The sequence below is a fragment of the Megascapheus bottae genome, chromosome 20 (genome assembly GCF_031878675.1).
Source record: "Megascapheus bottae isolate mThoBot1 chromosome 20, mThoBot2.hap1, whole genome shotgun sequence".
Lineage (NCBI taxonomy): Eukaryota > Metazoa > Chordata > Mammalia > Rodentia > Geomyidae > Megascapheus > Megascapheus bottae.
The window spans coordinates 40,081,323-40,096,711 of NC_143528.1; the positions used below are offsets into that span (position 1 = coordinate 40,081,323).

A 15,389-nucleotide genomic window follows, 5' to 3' on the forward strand; every position below is an offset into this window, starting at 1 on the left:
CCCCCACACACTGGGAGATGCTGAACTCCAATAGCATTCTTGGACCCCTAAGTCAAATGAACGTCCAGTGGCCATCGTCTTGCCTATGTTATTAATATGTACTCACATCCGTCCATCCCTTCTGTCCCCCAGCTCCTTCCCACCACCCCTCAGGCCCGCGAGAGTGGGGCCAGTGTTGCTAATGGGTAAACTGAGCCTTAGTTGGATTGCTGCCACGCACGTGGCCAGCAGACAAAGCAGGCCCAAGAAAAGGAATTACGGGGATCCACCAGCTGCCCCTCCCTTTTCTGAGTAGATAAGCACCCCAGAATCTTCCAGAGATGCTGGGTTAAGCCCAACACCTCCCTACAAGAAACTTCATTGCCAGGGTTTCTCTCCCCCTCCTGTCATGTGCACAGCAGGCCTCCCGTGGCTCTTTCTTTGGATGGCACTGAGAGCCAAAGGAAGGAAAGCCAGACGGGGCCCCCCCAAGCTGTGCAGAGCCTGTGTGTCAGCCTGGGTCAAGGCAGGCTGCCTCCTCGTTCTCACAGAATTGCAGCACAGGGCTGTCTGCTCAGGGAGCGTGACGAGGTGTGGAGGGAGGTGATGCAGACCTCCCTGGGAGGAGCTCTGGGAGTGCTGTGGGTGAGAAAGCAGGGCCGGAGGAGCAAAGGAATTGGCTGGAGGGCGGCCAGGTCATCAGGGAAGAGGTGCCCCCCCCCCCAGCCTCCATCCTGAGCTGCTCGCAGTCCCTGAGGGGGTCTTCCAGGGAGGCTGGGCGGGGGGAGGGCAGCGCTCTGTCTTCATCCACCGTGGGGGTGGCCGGGGCGCTCAGCCCGCTGCCTGCAGAGGTTCTCCTGGACTCGGCCCAAAGCTGTGTCCTGCGGGGCAGTTCTTCATCTTCTTCTCTGTTGAGGACGTGGAGGCCTAACGTACAACAGGGCCAGAGCCTCTCACCTGTGCCAGAGGCGGGGCACCAAGGCTGGGCCTTAATATCCCCACCACTTGTTGTTCTAGCCTGCTCCTCCATGTCGTAGGCTGGGATCCTATGCACGGGTCTGCTGGCCAGGAATGACCAGGCCTGCCTGTGCCAACATCCCAGCTGCCACCTTTTCCTCCCTCCCTCCTTAAGAGGGGCCCATGTCCCCATGCCTAGACAGCCGTAGGCCCAGCTTCCTGCCACCGCCTGCCATCCTGCTCACGGTAGGGCACGTGGGAAGTGAGAAGCTCAGCCATCAGCAGTTCTATTTAAAGTGACCCTGTTGTGTTAATTAATTAAGCCCCTCATGGCTGAGTGGGAGGTGGAGTCCTGTTCCTGCCTAAAGCTGGGGCAGCCTGTGGCTACGTGCTCCATCCGCTGTAGAAGCTAGGAGGGAATGGAAGAATGGGGTCCCCGGAAAAGAATGTGGGGATCTGGCCCCTCCCTCACCCCCTCGCCTCTCTGTGGGGCCAGAACACTGGATAAACACCTGGATTGGCACCCTCCACCCCCACCCCCACCCCCGACAGCCCTTCCCAGGTCTCACAGGCTGCAGAGGAGGACGGTGAGAGCCTCCAAGCTGCAGAACGCACTGGAAAGGGTGGGGGAGGGCAGCCCAGAAGATGTGCCTGGGCTCAGAGAGCATAATGGGAAGGTTTCAGCGTGATGTATGGTACTGGCGATGTTATTAATGGTTTGCTGATTTTTACCTTTAAAACCTTTGGGCAGATTATTTATTATGTCCTTGGCGTGTCTATGATCTATGGAGGGGGCACTAATCTCCGAGCACGGCCCCCATGTCCCCGCTCCCCTACAGGGTCTAATTAGGCTGGAATGCTGCCCTCCCTGCCCGCCTCCACCTCACACGGAGCCCAGAGGAGGTGCAACTGAGGCTCATCTTCTCACTCTGACCCCAGTCTTCACTGGACCTGCTGTGTGACCTTGGACATGACCTCTCAAAGGAGCTTGCTGCAATACACCTGCTCCAGGCATGTGGGCTGGAAAGAGAGGGGTGGGGTCCCCTCTTGGGGCAGAATTCCAAGCTTGGATGACAGAGAGAAGTGGGGACCAGCAAGGCATTTCCAGAGGCTTGCTGCAGCCACCCTAGAAGGCTGGAGTCTGGCTGGGTGGACTCTGCCACCTGGCTTCCTCTGGCTCCTTTGTTACAGCTGCTGTGGGGTGGGAACTGGGGTGTGTGTGTGTGTGTGTGTGTGTGTGTGTGTGTGAGAGAGAGAGAGAGAGAGAGAGAGAGAGAGAGAGAGAGAGAGAGAGAGAGAGAGAGAGAGAGAGAGAGAGAGAGAAACAAACTGGCGAGGGCCAGGGTCCTTCCAATTATCGATGGCTGGGGACAGAGTGGCTGCAGTGAGGGTCCCCGGCAGAGGCATCTGGAAGAGAGACAACTGCCTGCTGCTGTGCGGGACCCCTGTCCCAGGAGCCCTCAGAGCCGCAGGTCACCCCTGGCTGGCCGGGGTCTCCCTCACAGTTCTCACATCCCAGTTGTTCCTTGCTGCGTGTCTTTGTCCCAGGCCAGGCCTGGACCTGCGGGGACGGCTGAAGCCCATCCTCGAGGCTCAGGAAGAAGCCACAGCAGGGACCTGCAGACCCCAGCCCCTGCAGCCAAGCATCTGTCATTGCTTTGGAAATGCCATAAGGAGGCCCCACCACATCCATGCCACCAGAGCCTTCGCTTTCTGGACTGGGCCTCTCAGTTATCCCCTGGGGTCGCCAGAGCCTCTCTTCAATAAGGCAGTATTTATTTCTGCCTCTGTTTGACCAGGTACACACATGCATACATGTACACGCACATGTGCACCTAAGAGTCTGATTTCATCAACTCGTTGACCTTTGACCCTCATGGTGAAAGAGGCTAAAGTTGGGGTCAAGGTCTCATTGTGTCCTCCCTGGCCAACAGCCTGCCCCAGCCATAGCATGGACACCGACCCATTCCAGCCTCACTTCCACCCCCACTGCCACCTGGCCAGGACTCAGATGACTGGCCCCTCGACAGCGGTGACCAGAGTCCCTGACAGGCCACCTCTCCAGCTGCCACCCAGCACTCTCTGTTCTCTGTCACTCAGGGAATGCTCACAGCCTGTCATTCCAAGCATCTGTCAGGAGGTAACCCCGACCAGTGCCTGCAGGGGCGGGCTGAGCACAGGAAGAGAGCCAGATTATCTGGGGCTGTGGCTCCGCTCTTCTCTCCATCCTCAGCTGCCCTTACGTGGCTTGGCAGGGGTCAGCTACATGGATGGGAGGGGCTGGTCAGTCTCTCCAGCCTTGGCCTTGACCCTGGTTGGCCGGATGCCCTGGTGATGCCAGGTAAGGTGAGACTGAGCCATCTGTTTGTTTGGGGGGGCACTGGGGAGGCTCTGGAGGTGGCGGTGAGGAGATGCTCGAAGGCCTGGGGCAGGCAAGACCCCAGCAGACCAGGCCAGGCCAGCATGCATCATGAAAGAGGACTGCATCAGGGCCTGCTGATGGGTCCAAGTGACTCCTCTACACGCAGGCCCACCGGCCAGGGTCACATGAGGTGGGGAGAGGGCGTGGGGGGAGACTATGTAATGAGACGGAGCAAGGAAGCCGACCACGGTATGTGTGCGTGAATGGGTGTGGCTGTGCACATGCATTCACACCTGCGTGCCCGTGTGTGTCCAGGCACATACCAACCAACACGGTTTACTTGTTATGATAAGATCATGCTAATATTTTACCCAGGCTGGTCTGGAACCTTTGTTCTCCAGATCTCTACCTCCTCAGTAGGGGGATTACAGGTGTGACCCGTCAAGCCCAGCCTCCTTTAAACAGTGACTGGTCCCTGCTCCGGTGGCATAGACTTCTATTTTCACGAGTCTGGATACAGGAAGTGGGAGGCAGACGGGAACCAGTCAGAGAAGCTCAGGCCCATCCAGGAGGACTGAGTGCCTAGGCCCTTAGGGAGTGGTATGGACAGAGGGCATCGTTTCTCCACTACAAAAGCATCACATAGGGGGCCGGGAGCGTAGCCTCATGGTAGAGTGCTGGCCTAGCATGCACAAACCCCTGGGTTCGACTCCTCACTACCACATACTCAGAAAAACCTGGAAGTGGTGCTGTGGCTCAAGTGGCAGGGTGCTAGCCTTGAGCTAAAAATGTCCAAGGACAGTGTCCCAGGTCTTGAGTTCAAGACCGGAAAAAAATTTTTTTTTAAAAAAGAACATCACTGTCTTTCATCTCTTTTGCTGTCCTTTAGTTATCTCATATTGTTACAGTATTTCACCTTATTATCTGATATATTGTATATATGCTTATTTGGTTATTTGAAATAGGATAGGGAAGGGAGGAAAACAAGATGAAGGGTGGTGGTGGGGAAATGGGGACCAAGACATGAGAAAGGGTATCAATGTTTGTGAAGTAATGCACCTTCTATCTGGTGAATATAATGTAACCCTTCTAATAATTACAATAAAAAATACACCACATAGGTTATTTTAATTACATTAAAATTTTAAATTTTTAAACAAATTTTATGGCTATTATTATGATAATTTTATTAACATACACCAAAAGCTCATGTGATAGAGGCCTATAGTATACTTTATTTATGGTGTACTTTGAATGGGCTCATCCCTCTAAAACAAATTTATGTCTTAACTGCATCAAGTAAATTTAACCATTTAAGTTTTTAACCATTTAATCATTTTTAAGATTTTCTTTCACATTGTCATATTATAGGGCATACTCAGAAATTATAAGTAATTTTTAAGTGACCAAGGGTATATGAAATCAATTTATTAAAAAAGATAGGATCTCAGTAGTAACTTGGTAAAAGGCATATACATAATTTACGTGCATAATTTATGAGCTTCTAAAGCTCTGGAAAAATTCCATTTTGTTCATAATCAAATGCATCTACAACAGAAGCACATTGAAATATTGTGCTATTTATGCCCATAAAATTAGCAAATAATGTCTCATTTTAACAATACTTAAAAAAATGAGGACTGGGAGGGCCTAGGAGAAATTATTCAGTACTGACCTTTAGAAAAGTAACTATAAAGAACCTGAAAAATATTCACATCAAGCTGGGCACTTAAAGCAAATTGTTCCTTTTATATAAGGAACAATCTCAACTACAGAATGCTCAGATAACGATGGAGAGGAATACACCAATTACTACCAGAATTCTGCATTAGGGGATGTAAGACCACTGCTCCTTCTTCGAGTTTTTGTACTTATTTCCCTATTTTTTTTAAAGTATGAGTTAAAGGGAAAAAGCCCTCTGGAGTTGAGAATAAACTTTTTTTCCAAAGACCCTGAATTTATCTACTTTCCCCAAGTATCCATATCTGCAGAGTCACCAAAAATATTCCAGACCAGCAACAACAACAAAAAAATTACCTCAAAGTCGAATGAGGTGAGGGCCCAGAGAGGCCAAGGAGAAAAATAACAGGAGATCGATAGGGAATCATTTGTTAGGGAAAAGCCAACACAAATAGAACCTTGGTTGGAATGTCCCACGTGGCTTCCATACTTGGTCCTCGCACGTCTCTGGTAACCTGGGCCTGGTGCAGGTTTGTAGAGAGAATATTAATAAAACCAGCTCCCAGACTCATGGTCCTCTGCCACTGGATGTCTAGAAATCTAAGTCATCCTGGCCAAAGCAGTCTGCCCCGTCCCGGGCCTGGGTGCTCGTGAAGCTTCCGGCTGCCTTCCCAGCTCCATCCTCACCGTCTTCCTCTGCCCCCTGCCCTGCAGTCCTGGGGTCCGAAGAGCCTTCTTCTTGCTCAGAAGTGGAACTTTCTGGATACATCGTGGTGACTTTTCGCCCTGCACGTGTTGCCCTGTGAGCTCCGCCTTCGGCGCACCTTGGGTCTCGGCTTGGACAATCTTCTTGTGAGCCCTTCCCAGAGGCCTGGAGGCAGCCTCCCTGCCACCCCGCACCGGGGCAGCCACAGGTTGCATGTGGCACCTGGGAGCTTAGAGTTTGTGTTTGGCTGTCTCCTCCTGGGGCAGCAGGTGGTGTGGGGCTCCCATCTTGGTTTAGACTGCTGTTTCTAGAAGCTTCCCAGCCCGGGCTCTTTCCTGGACTCACGGGAGAGCCACTCTTTTCCTTACCTTCAGGTCCTTCTTCTGTCTCCATCTGTCCCTCTTCTCTAACTCCAGGGACTTCCTCAGCCTGTCCCCCTCCAGCATCCCCATCCTCAGAGCCCTGGCCCATCTCCAGCACGCTGGTGGCTTCCTCCTCCTCCTCCCTCTCCTGGAGGCACTCAGTCCCCTCTGCCTCCTGGGGCTCAGGATCTTCCCTTCCACTGAGCCTCTGGTTCTCCTCTTCCCCCTCTCCCTTCCCTACTGCAGGTCCTGGACTCAACCCCAGCCCTCTCCCTCCCTCCACTCCCTGGACTGCAACAGTCCTCGACAGCTGCTCCTGAGCAGGCTCTGCTCCTGTCCTCTCTGGTGCCTCTGCCTCCCCGTTCAAGCCTCCTTCTTTCTTCTTCTGAAGGATTTGCTGAAGATCAAAGGCCTTTCTGATGGGGGCTCCTGTGGCACCCATGGAGGAGGAGGGGCATAAGAGGGCTGCTTTCTTCCTAGCACAGGCGTGGCAAGGGCAGAACTCGTCGTCCGTGGCTGTGCGGCAGGTGGGATGGTCTTCCGGGGTGAAGGCCAGCAGCCCCTGGTCGTGGTTTGGCTCCGGGAAGACAGAGAGGTTGTGTAGGCCCCAAAGACGGCGCCGGCGCTGCTCAGTCTGCAGGGACGCCTGTCCCCAGAGGGTTCCTCGGGGTGGCCCGGGGACTGCCCTCTCCAGCACAGCCCTCCCGGCCCTACTCTGAACCTTCCGCAGTTCTTGATCCGTGCTTTCTCGGAGCCGCAGGCCCACTTCCCGCTCCAGCTCAGCCACCATCTGGTCCAGCTGACTGTCGTCCTGCAGGTTCCAGCGGGCTCGGAGTCTGGCTGTGGCCCCAGCCAGGTGAGCCAGGAAGGCCTTTTCCATCTTTTTTAGCAGTTTGGACACCCAGATAGGATCAGGGTCCAGAGATTGGCTGTAGGCCATTCCAGTCCCTGGGCTGGACAGGGCCTGGACCGGCTCCATCCGAGTTCCCTTGGGCAGCTCTTCCAAACCAGCCTCCAGATGGGAGCTGCCTGGACACTCCTGGGCACTGGAGTCCCTGTCACCAGAGGACTCCGAAGGCTCTGCAGGTCTCCCTGCCCTCCCCAGGGGACACAGCCCTGCAGAGGTGGGGTTTCTTCCTGATTCTTCTCCCAGCATTCCCCCGTTTTCCTCTGAGCCCTCTCTGTCCCCACAGCTAGCCCCAGACACATCTTGCTGGCATCCTTTCCTTTCCTCCTCAACACCCTCTCCTTGTGTCTCTCCTCCCTCTGTTTCTTCCAAGGGCACCTCATTGTCCTGCACTGTATTCTCAATGAATTGTTCTGGTGCAGGGTGTGGTTCCTGCTTCTGGCTGTCTCCTTCTGCTTCCTGAGAGCTGGCAGAGCTGGTGGAGTGACTTGATTGTGTAGCCCCCAAGTCCTCGTGGTACCTCAAGGCTCTGGAATCTGGCCTTTGGGAGGCATTTGGAGGTAGCTCTACCTTCTCGGGGACCAGGGCTCTGTCTATGGCACAGGGCATGCTCCCCTCTCCCGAGCCTCCAGAACCGCTACTGACATCCACGCCAGAGGAGGAGGTAAGTGTGAAGCCCTCGGTCATTGGCAGAGCTTGGAATGACTTGGGCATCCCACAGTCTGCATCCTCATGGCCTTGTTCAAGGCCACAGCCTGGCCACAGGGCCTGGGAGATGCTCAAAAGCTCCTGGTACCCAGAGAAGCCCTGGAGCCTTGCTTGGCCAGCCAGAGACCCTAGATCTTCATCAAAGAAGTGGAGCCTGGCGAGGCAGCTAATGAGGGTCCCAGCTGAGCGGCAGAGCCTCCTGACCACTGGGCTAGAAACCTCTGGCAGGCTGCTGGGCCGGTCCTGCCTGATACCCATCAGGGCCTTCATGATCTGCGTGGAGGCGGAAACCCTTCCAGGAAGATCATACAGGCTCCCGCCGTGGCACCCGCGGCCCCCTTCTCCCTCTCCAGCCTCTGCGGGGACAGCAAGGGACACTTCCCCTGGAGCATTGTCTTGGTGGGGCTCATCACTAGTCACTGGGGGGGCATCTGCTGGCTCTGGAGGCGTCTCAGAGCCCCCTTCCGAGGGCTGCTGTCTGGCCTGAGCCAGCTCCACCAGGCCTTTGAGAGAACGGTTGCTGTCACCAGGGTCGTCCTCGTTGAGGTCTTCTGGTCCACTGCCGGTCACATTTGTAGTCTTGCCCACCATCTCGTATCCCATGAGCACAGGTGCTTCTGGGATATTGCCCAGCCACTCGCGGACGATGGCTTCTGGCAAGCTATGGGGCAGAGTGCTGGGCATTGTGCCAGGATCTTTCCCCGGCCCCTCCAGGCTTTTCTCTGCACTAGGGGAGGTCCTCAGCTGCCCCCTCCTGTGCCCAGCCCCATCATCAGCCCTTTGTTGGCCAACGCTGGCATTGCTGCAGCTGGAATGGTGCTTCTCCGTCTGGGGTGGCTCCCCTGGGGGTGTGGGGAAGTAGCTGCTGCGCTCCCAGCAGGCTTCAGAGATTGCCTGAGCCTGATCCAGATCCTCCAATGAATAGCAGCTGTTGTGGGGGCCTCCTCCAGCCTCCCCACCATCAGGCCATCCATCCAGCAGGGCGGAGGATGGAGAGGGCCTGGGGGCGCTTGCTGCCTCATTCCCCAGGCTGCTGGCCCCTCGCCCGTGGGCAGGCGTGGGGGCTGAGGAGTGTGCCCTGCTCTTGGTGTACCTCACTGGCTCCTCCGAGAGAGCACTGGGGCGGGGGGACCCCGAAGCACCGTCTGAGTTACTCATGGACATGGTGATAGCTTTCTTGGCCTCCGCCAAGTCCTGGGAGCCAAGAGATGGAGGCTTTGTGTCCCCAGAAGTCTGTTTCCTAGCTCTGGAAGGGTTTTGAGGAGATCCTGGCCTCATGTCATTTGGGCAGGTCCTTCTGGCAGGAGGCCTTGGTGTTTGCAGGGCTGCTGGTGAGTCTGTAGAGCAGTGGTGGTCCTGCCTGGCATGGCCTCTCGGTGCAGCTTGGTGAAGGGCAAGGAGGGTGGGCTGGGCTGCGGAGCTAGCTAGCCTCCTCTGCTTTCTTCTCTCTCTCTGGGCCCGAGCAGAGGCTGGAGGAGGAGTGGAGTCTCCTTCTGCATCCCAAGAGCTAGCATGATCCAGACTCAGGGGCAGCCTTGTCCCAGCCCCGCTCCTGTGCCATTGGCACCTGGCACCCTGGCCACACTTCTCTGCCTGAAGGTCCATGTTGCTCAGAGACGAAGGGCTCAGGATGGGAGTCCTGGGGCTGTGGTCCCGGGGAACTCTCCTCTGGGAAGCCACTGTCCTGGCCAGGCTCCGGCAGGCGGGATGCTGGCTACTCCCCTTGCTGGTCTCCTCGGGAGACCCTGTATTTGCTGATAAGTCAGAAAGGGCCCTTGCGACACCTCGGGTTCTGGGTCCCAGGCAGCCACAGGGCCCCCAGTCATGGGACCCCCCTCTTTCTGTGCCAGCTTCCTGCTCCACCTTGCTCTGGGCAGCACTGGCAGAAGCAGGACGCAGACTGTCCCCGCTTCCCGGAGCCCTTGGGTCGCAGGAGTCTGGCTCAGAGGTGTCAGCGTTTTCAGCACTTGAGGCCGGGCTGATGCTGTCCTCATCATGTCTGTTTCTGCCGAGGGTCCCTTGGCGCCAGTAGCGCCTGCAGTGGGAGAGAGGGATGGGCCCCCAGGTCCTCCTCGGCGCTGGCTTCTCTTCCTGGGGCTTGCACAGCGGGTTCTTCCAGATGTCATAGTTGCACCCTGCCTGCCAGTCTCTATCATAGGCTCCCTGGCATCCAGCTCCAAAGAAAGCCAGTGCCTGTGCTCCAGACTCCACAAGGCCACCGGGATGGCCCTCGGCTCTGCAGCAGAGCGGGTTAGCATCGCCAGGGACCAGGCCCTCCCCGCTGGCTGCTGCATGGGCACTGGCCCGCCCCATCCTCTGGGACCACAGCAGTGCATCCTCGCCCACCAGCTGGAAGCGGATTTTCATCTCCACAGACAGGCTGCCATCCTCATTCATGTGGACATTCTTTTCCACATTGTCACCAGCTACCAAGGGACCGGGGTGTGTGTGTGTGTCCTGAGGGTGGCTGTGGGGGACGGGCCCCACCCAGACACGATTCCCAGATGATGGGTGGTCACTGTGCCCAGTCTTGGCTGACAGTAAGGAAAACTTTGGTGGCTTTCCCCCAGATCTCGACCTCAAGTGGATCACGCTTTGCTTGGTCTTTGGTCCCCAGCAACCTGGTACGCAGAGAAGAATAAGAGGAGAGAGGGAAAGCATTGAGCTGTGGGGTAGCAAAGTGCAAGGCTGAGGTCGTTCCAAAAGAACCATCTGTGGAGCTGCCTGTGGGAGGTCAGAGCCTAAGAGCTAAGAACGAAGAGCCACAGAATAAAGTCTGAACCCAGCCTCTAGGCTGCCAGCTTCTAGTGGGGGAGCTTACGGCAGAGCTGCTTTCTGGACTGCAAAAGATGCAGAATGCTATTGGCTTGGTAGGTTTGCTTTGACAATGCATGGCCACGGAAAGTGAGGATGCTTCATGCAACGCTTGCTGCGTATAAAGCTTATTACATGTAATGTGTGCTTGTGATTGTTCATGGTGATTGATTATCCTCCCACATCACACTGATAAATCATTTGGGGGAGAGCCAGAACACACAATAACAGATTGATAGTATAGCTTGCACTGTAGCTAGGAAAAGGACTGCTAGGGACTGAAAATGGCCCTGGGAAAGAGTGGATTCCTTCTCTATTCCCTGAGGTATGCTTGCTGGGAGGGCAGAGCTAGCTGAAGCTGAGCTCATGGCCAGTGGGACAGACCCCTTGAGAGTATCTAGGCAGAAGCAAGTTTAGGAGCCCCCCAGAGACTGGGCCTGGGTCTGAGCAAGTACCTTTCTGCCTCTTGCCTGAGGTGTCCCAGGCACTAACGCCATTGTGGCCCATGTTTTAACAGATTCCCACAAAGGCTAGAACTTGATTTACTCACTAAAATGTTCCCATTGTCATTCCAACCATTTTACATGTGTGTGTGTGTGTGTGTGTGTGTGTGTGTGTGTGTGTGTGTGTGTATCACTGAGGTTTGGCAGTGAGGAGGCATTTGGATTATAGATGGTCAGGTGGATGGATGGACAACCCACAGTCATCACATCTGTGACTGCTGCAGGCCGATGCTGTGGCCCTCAACCACAAATGACTCTAAGAGGCACAAATGTTCAGGTGCGAGGCCGGTCACCTCCAGGATGTCACATCCATGGTGGCTCTTAAGGAAGTTGTTGTAGAAGCCAGCAACGGACACTCAAGATTTCCAAATCCTCACTGCCCTAAGTCTCACATTCTCTCTCATTCCCATCGAGTGCTCCACCCAGGTAAGAAGCAAGAGACCAGCAAGACAGGATGACCTAACAATCTGGGCCAAAATCATGTCTCCTGCCTTATCTTGATGGAGTGCCTGCTCTATGGGGCCACTATCCAGCCCAACTCACATTGGGAAAGAAACCACAGAACCAACTCACCATTTTTTCTCTGTGAAGTCAGCTCAGATAAAGTTCCAGTCTTGTTTTTCCCAGCATCTTCTACATCCACAGGCCTGAGGGCCTCATTCCCAGCACACACCAGCACAGAGGGGCTCTGCAGCAAGGCCTGCAGACAGTCCACCTGGAGGAGACCAGCAGGGGTCAGAACCTGGCCTGCATGCCCCTCTGCTTGGAAAGGCTCACAGGAGGAAGACTGAAGTCCCTGTAACCCCTTGTGACATGTCTGTATCTTCACCACCTTCCTGCTCCAGTGACACCTCCATCTGTCTGGGACCAAAGTTCCCCCTCACCGTCTCCCTCTCCTCACAACACTGGCTCCACTATCTCTGCGTCTATGACTGTAGGTCACTATGGATGGAAAAGAGGGCAGTTCCCAGAGGCTGCTCCTGCTCTCATGTCCCCTGCAGAGTCTGTCTCCACAGGCAGCCACTGAAAAAAGCTCCCGGCCCCCGTGGGGAGACCTGATTCAGTGTCACAGTTTCCCACCTGGATAGTCCTGGCTGGTATCTGACTTCTGTTTCCAGTACAATGTAAGTCCAGTGTCTCTGCTCCCTAGAGTGTGGCTCTCCTAGGAGAGCTCTTCCCTCCCAGTGTCCCGCGATGTCCAGGCTCCTGCCCCGATTCTCCCAGGCCAATCAGGAGAATGTGTCTTCTCTCACTCCTGGATCGAGTGCAGCAGGCACCACTGCAGAAAACAGGCCTCTATTCTTCGAAGACCTCACCTGGCCCAGAGGCCTCGTGTATCTAGGGGTTAGCATTATCGCCAGCATTAACTGCAGCGCGTAGTGTTGGGGAATGTATTTCCATCTTTAAAATGCACAGGATGGTCTTTCTCATTTCCTTCGGTTAGAATAGCAAACTTGCAAGGAAAACCCCTTTTCTCGATCACACCCTGGATCTTTTGGTTGGTTAGAAATGGATTGTTAACTTCTAGGTACATTTCTTCTTTGCTTTAGATTTTGAGCCCATCTCAGAAATACAAATATGACCCAATTTATACATATAGCTATAGTTCTTGGGGAGAGCTGACTTTCCAAAGAGGAAGAGAGGATGGGAGTCTGCACGGAGTTCCCCTCTAGGATGTAAAGGAGTGTTGACCTGTAGAGGACTCAAACACTGGTCGTCCAGACACAGCCCTCCCTGGGGAGCAGTGAGGCCATCATGTTTACAGAAACTCTAATTGCTATGCACCAAGTGTATGTGAAATCATGTCGGTAACTTTTGTCTCATGCTAGACAAGCACAAAGAAAAGTGCAAGATACAAAGACAGGCAGGTGTGGCTGGCCAAGCCCACATTTGTGGTTCTCACTGATTTCTGGACATCAACAGGCAGCTGTCACATCACCTTCTCTCTGCCTGCGTCCCTGGCCATGGCAGGCAGTGAGGCTGGCGAGGGGCTCTACCCCAGCCAGGTGGAAGGAGATCTGTTGGATCAACTTGACCTCTTCACTTTTACTTAGGGAAACCAAGAATACTACTTCCTCCTCCCTTCTAAGGGACCAAGGGACATGCTTAAGAAACATTCAACCAGGGGACAGTGGCTTACCCCTAGAATCCTAGCTACACAGGAGACTGAGCTCTGAGGATCATGGTTCAAAGCCAGCCAAAACAGGAAAATCCATGAGACTCTTCAATTATCCACCAGAAATGGAGCTGTGGCTCCAAGTGACAGAGCTCTAGCCTTGGGGGAGAATGCTCAGGCACAGCTCCAAGGCCCTGAGTTCAAGCCCCACAACCAACAAAAAAGGAAAAGAGGCCCTGTTCGCCTACCTTCTCCCCACTGGTTGTGTACAGCTGCTTCACGGGAAAGCGCAGAAGTTCAGAGGCTCTGCTGAGAAAGGCTGTCAAGCTCCTTGTGTTCCTGTGGCTGAGAACCATGCTTTTCTGGGATCTGGGGTCCCCATTCTTCACCAGTGTCACCCTCCTTGGGGCTGTAGCACCCTTCCAGGGAGATGCTCCTGGTATCTCACAACCACCTGTGAGACCCCCTGACTGCAGAGCGGAAGAGCTTCTCCCCGGGGGCCGGCCTGGCCCCCTGGGGGTCTTGGGAGGCTTTCTGTCGGAGCAGAGGTAGCAGCCTCCATCTTGGAGCTGTTCTAGGGTGCTGAGGTCATGCAGGCCCCGGGGCGTGGTAACAGAGCGCACCCCAAAAGACAGAGGCATGCGCTGAGAGAGCTCATCCATCAGAGCGCTAAAGGTCCGGAAGGCTCTCTGGTGAACTGCCACGCGAACCCCAGCACACTGAGGGTCCCCTCGCTTGAAGAAGGTAATCTTCTTGGCCGGTGTGACGTTGGTGACAGAAGGAGTGCCAGCCGAGGAGAGAAGAAGGCGCTGCTGGAGGCTTGGGGCCCGGCCATGGCTTGGGGTGCTGTTCATGACAGGCTGCTGCTGTGGGTAAAGGGGGAGAGGGGTCAGAGGGCTTCTGGGAAGGTGCATGTCCTGTCTCTTCCCTTTTCGTGGAAGTGCTTCCTGTGACCTCAAATCCCTGAATCCATCCGGGCAAAAGGACAACGATTGGGATTGGGCAGAACTAAGCTCGAATCTCAGCCCGCCTCTTACAGCTTGGGTGAGTGGCACTGCGAGGGAATCCGGCCTCGGGGTCCTGCCCCCAGATTTGTAGGGTGCAACTGCGTCCTTGGCACCGTGGCTACAGTCATTAAATGAGTGTATGCTCATGTAGCACTTAGCTTAGAACAAGTGTGCCAGATCTTTACCCCTTCCTTCCTCTTGCCATTTCTCTCACCCTCACCTGCCAACCTCCACCTTCTCCGAATGTTTTGTGGTTTCTGTCCTGAAGATACACAGGTAGACATGGCAAAGTCCAGGAGGCATAGGGTGAAATTTCTGGACAGGAGCCAGGAGACCAGACAGCAGGCCTCCCTTTCCTGAGCCTCCCCTCCCCGCCCGGGTGCCCTGAAGAATTCTCTCTGTCAGGTGTACAGAAGTGCCGACCCCACGCTCCTCAGGGTCTGAGGGGACTTGGAGCTCTATGTTGTTAACTCAAATGGGAGACATTGTTTCACGTCCTGGGTCTTCTTTGTTAGATTGTGTTGTCTGCTTCAATGTAAAAGTCTTGCTTTCCTTGTGGGCCCTGGTGTCTTTGCAAGCTGCCCTGTAACTCCTAACAAACTCCCGACGTGGGCACTGGGTGTGGCCCCAGGGGGCCTTGGCTAATGACCCCTGGTCGTGGGGACTCCTGCAAAACCCTTCCAAGGCACTGAGCTCTGCCCTGTGTACCTGGCACCCAGGCGGTCCCGAAGCCCCACCTTCACCAGACCATATCCCTCAACAGTTCCTCAGTCACTGCAGAAGCGCAGGCCTCTCCCCCACCAGCCCGGAATCCCCCATGTCTCCATGCTTCCTGCACGAGCTTCGTCTCTTCGTTCTGGCTGTGTGACCCTGAGATTCCCATGGATGCGTCTCCATCGCTGTACCCTGCTTGGTCCTTTGTTCCTGGGCTAGATCCTTTCTGGCCCATCCCACCAAGATCTAGGAAGTGGATTCTGCCCTGCCTAGGGCATCGGAACCACACTTGACCCAAAACACAGCGCAGGAGGCAGGATGGATAACTGCAGCGCTTTACAGGCCTTCCTGCCAGAGCCGGGCCTGGCACACCGGCTCCCGAGCAGCTCAGTCAGGCCATGTGAGCCCCACCCATGGGTGTGCAGAGCCTTACTGGGCCCTGTGTTATGAGGTCTTTTCTCTGCAGCCACCGATGGCAGCCCTGGTCACCAGAGCCAGCCTCCCTCCTTGCTCTTCCCTTTCTAGCCCCATTCATCTGCAGGGAAAGAAGTCTCCCCTCATTTTCAAGTTCTTG

At 55.1% G+C, this 15,389-nt stretch overlaps 1 protein-coding gene across 1 annotated transcript; it reads right to left on the reverse strand.

Annotated features, from left to right (window-relative positions):
- Window positions 1-810: 810 nt before the first annotated feature.
- Rp1l1 (RP1 like 1) lies at window positions 811-13,948 on the reverse strand. The gene is made up of 6 exons (XM_090353732.1): window positions 13,343-13,948; window positions 11,552-11,693; window positions 9,229-10,282; window positions 6,053-8,907; window positions 5,666-5,913; window positions 811-906 (listed from the first exon to the last, which is right to left on the reverse strand). The coding sequence occupies exons 1-6, from the start codon at window positions 13,946-13,948 to the stop codon at window positions 811-813; spliced, it is 5,001 nt and encodes a 1,666-aa protein (XP_090209858.1).
- Window positions 13,949-15,389: the final 1,441 nt, after the last annotated feature.

What these genes read in the sequence shown, in the direction of transcription:
- Rp1l1 (XM_090353732.1), bottom strand. Translation starts at nt 13,948, where the DNA reads ATGAACAGCACCCCAAGCCATGGCCGGGCCCCAAGCCTCCAGCAGCGC. An exon ending in GACTTCACAGAGAAAAAATG is followed by an intron (nt 10,283 to 11,551) that starts GTGAGTTGGTTC and finishes TCTGCGTACCAG; the next exon opens with GTTGCTGGGGACCAAAGACC. An exon ending in GACAGAAGAAGGACCTGAAG is followed by an intron (nt 5,914 to 6,052) that starts GTAAGGAAAAGA and finishes ACAAACTCTAAG; the next exon opens with CTCCCAGGTGCCACATGCAA.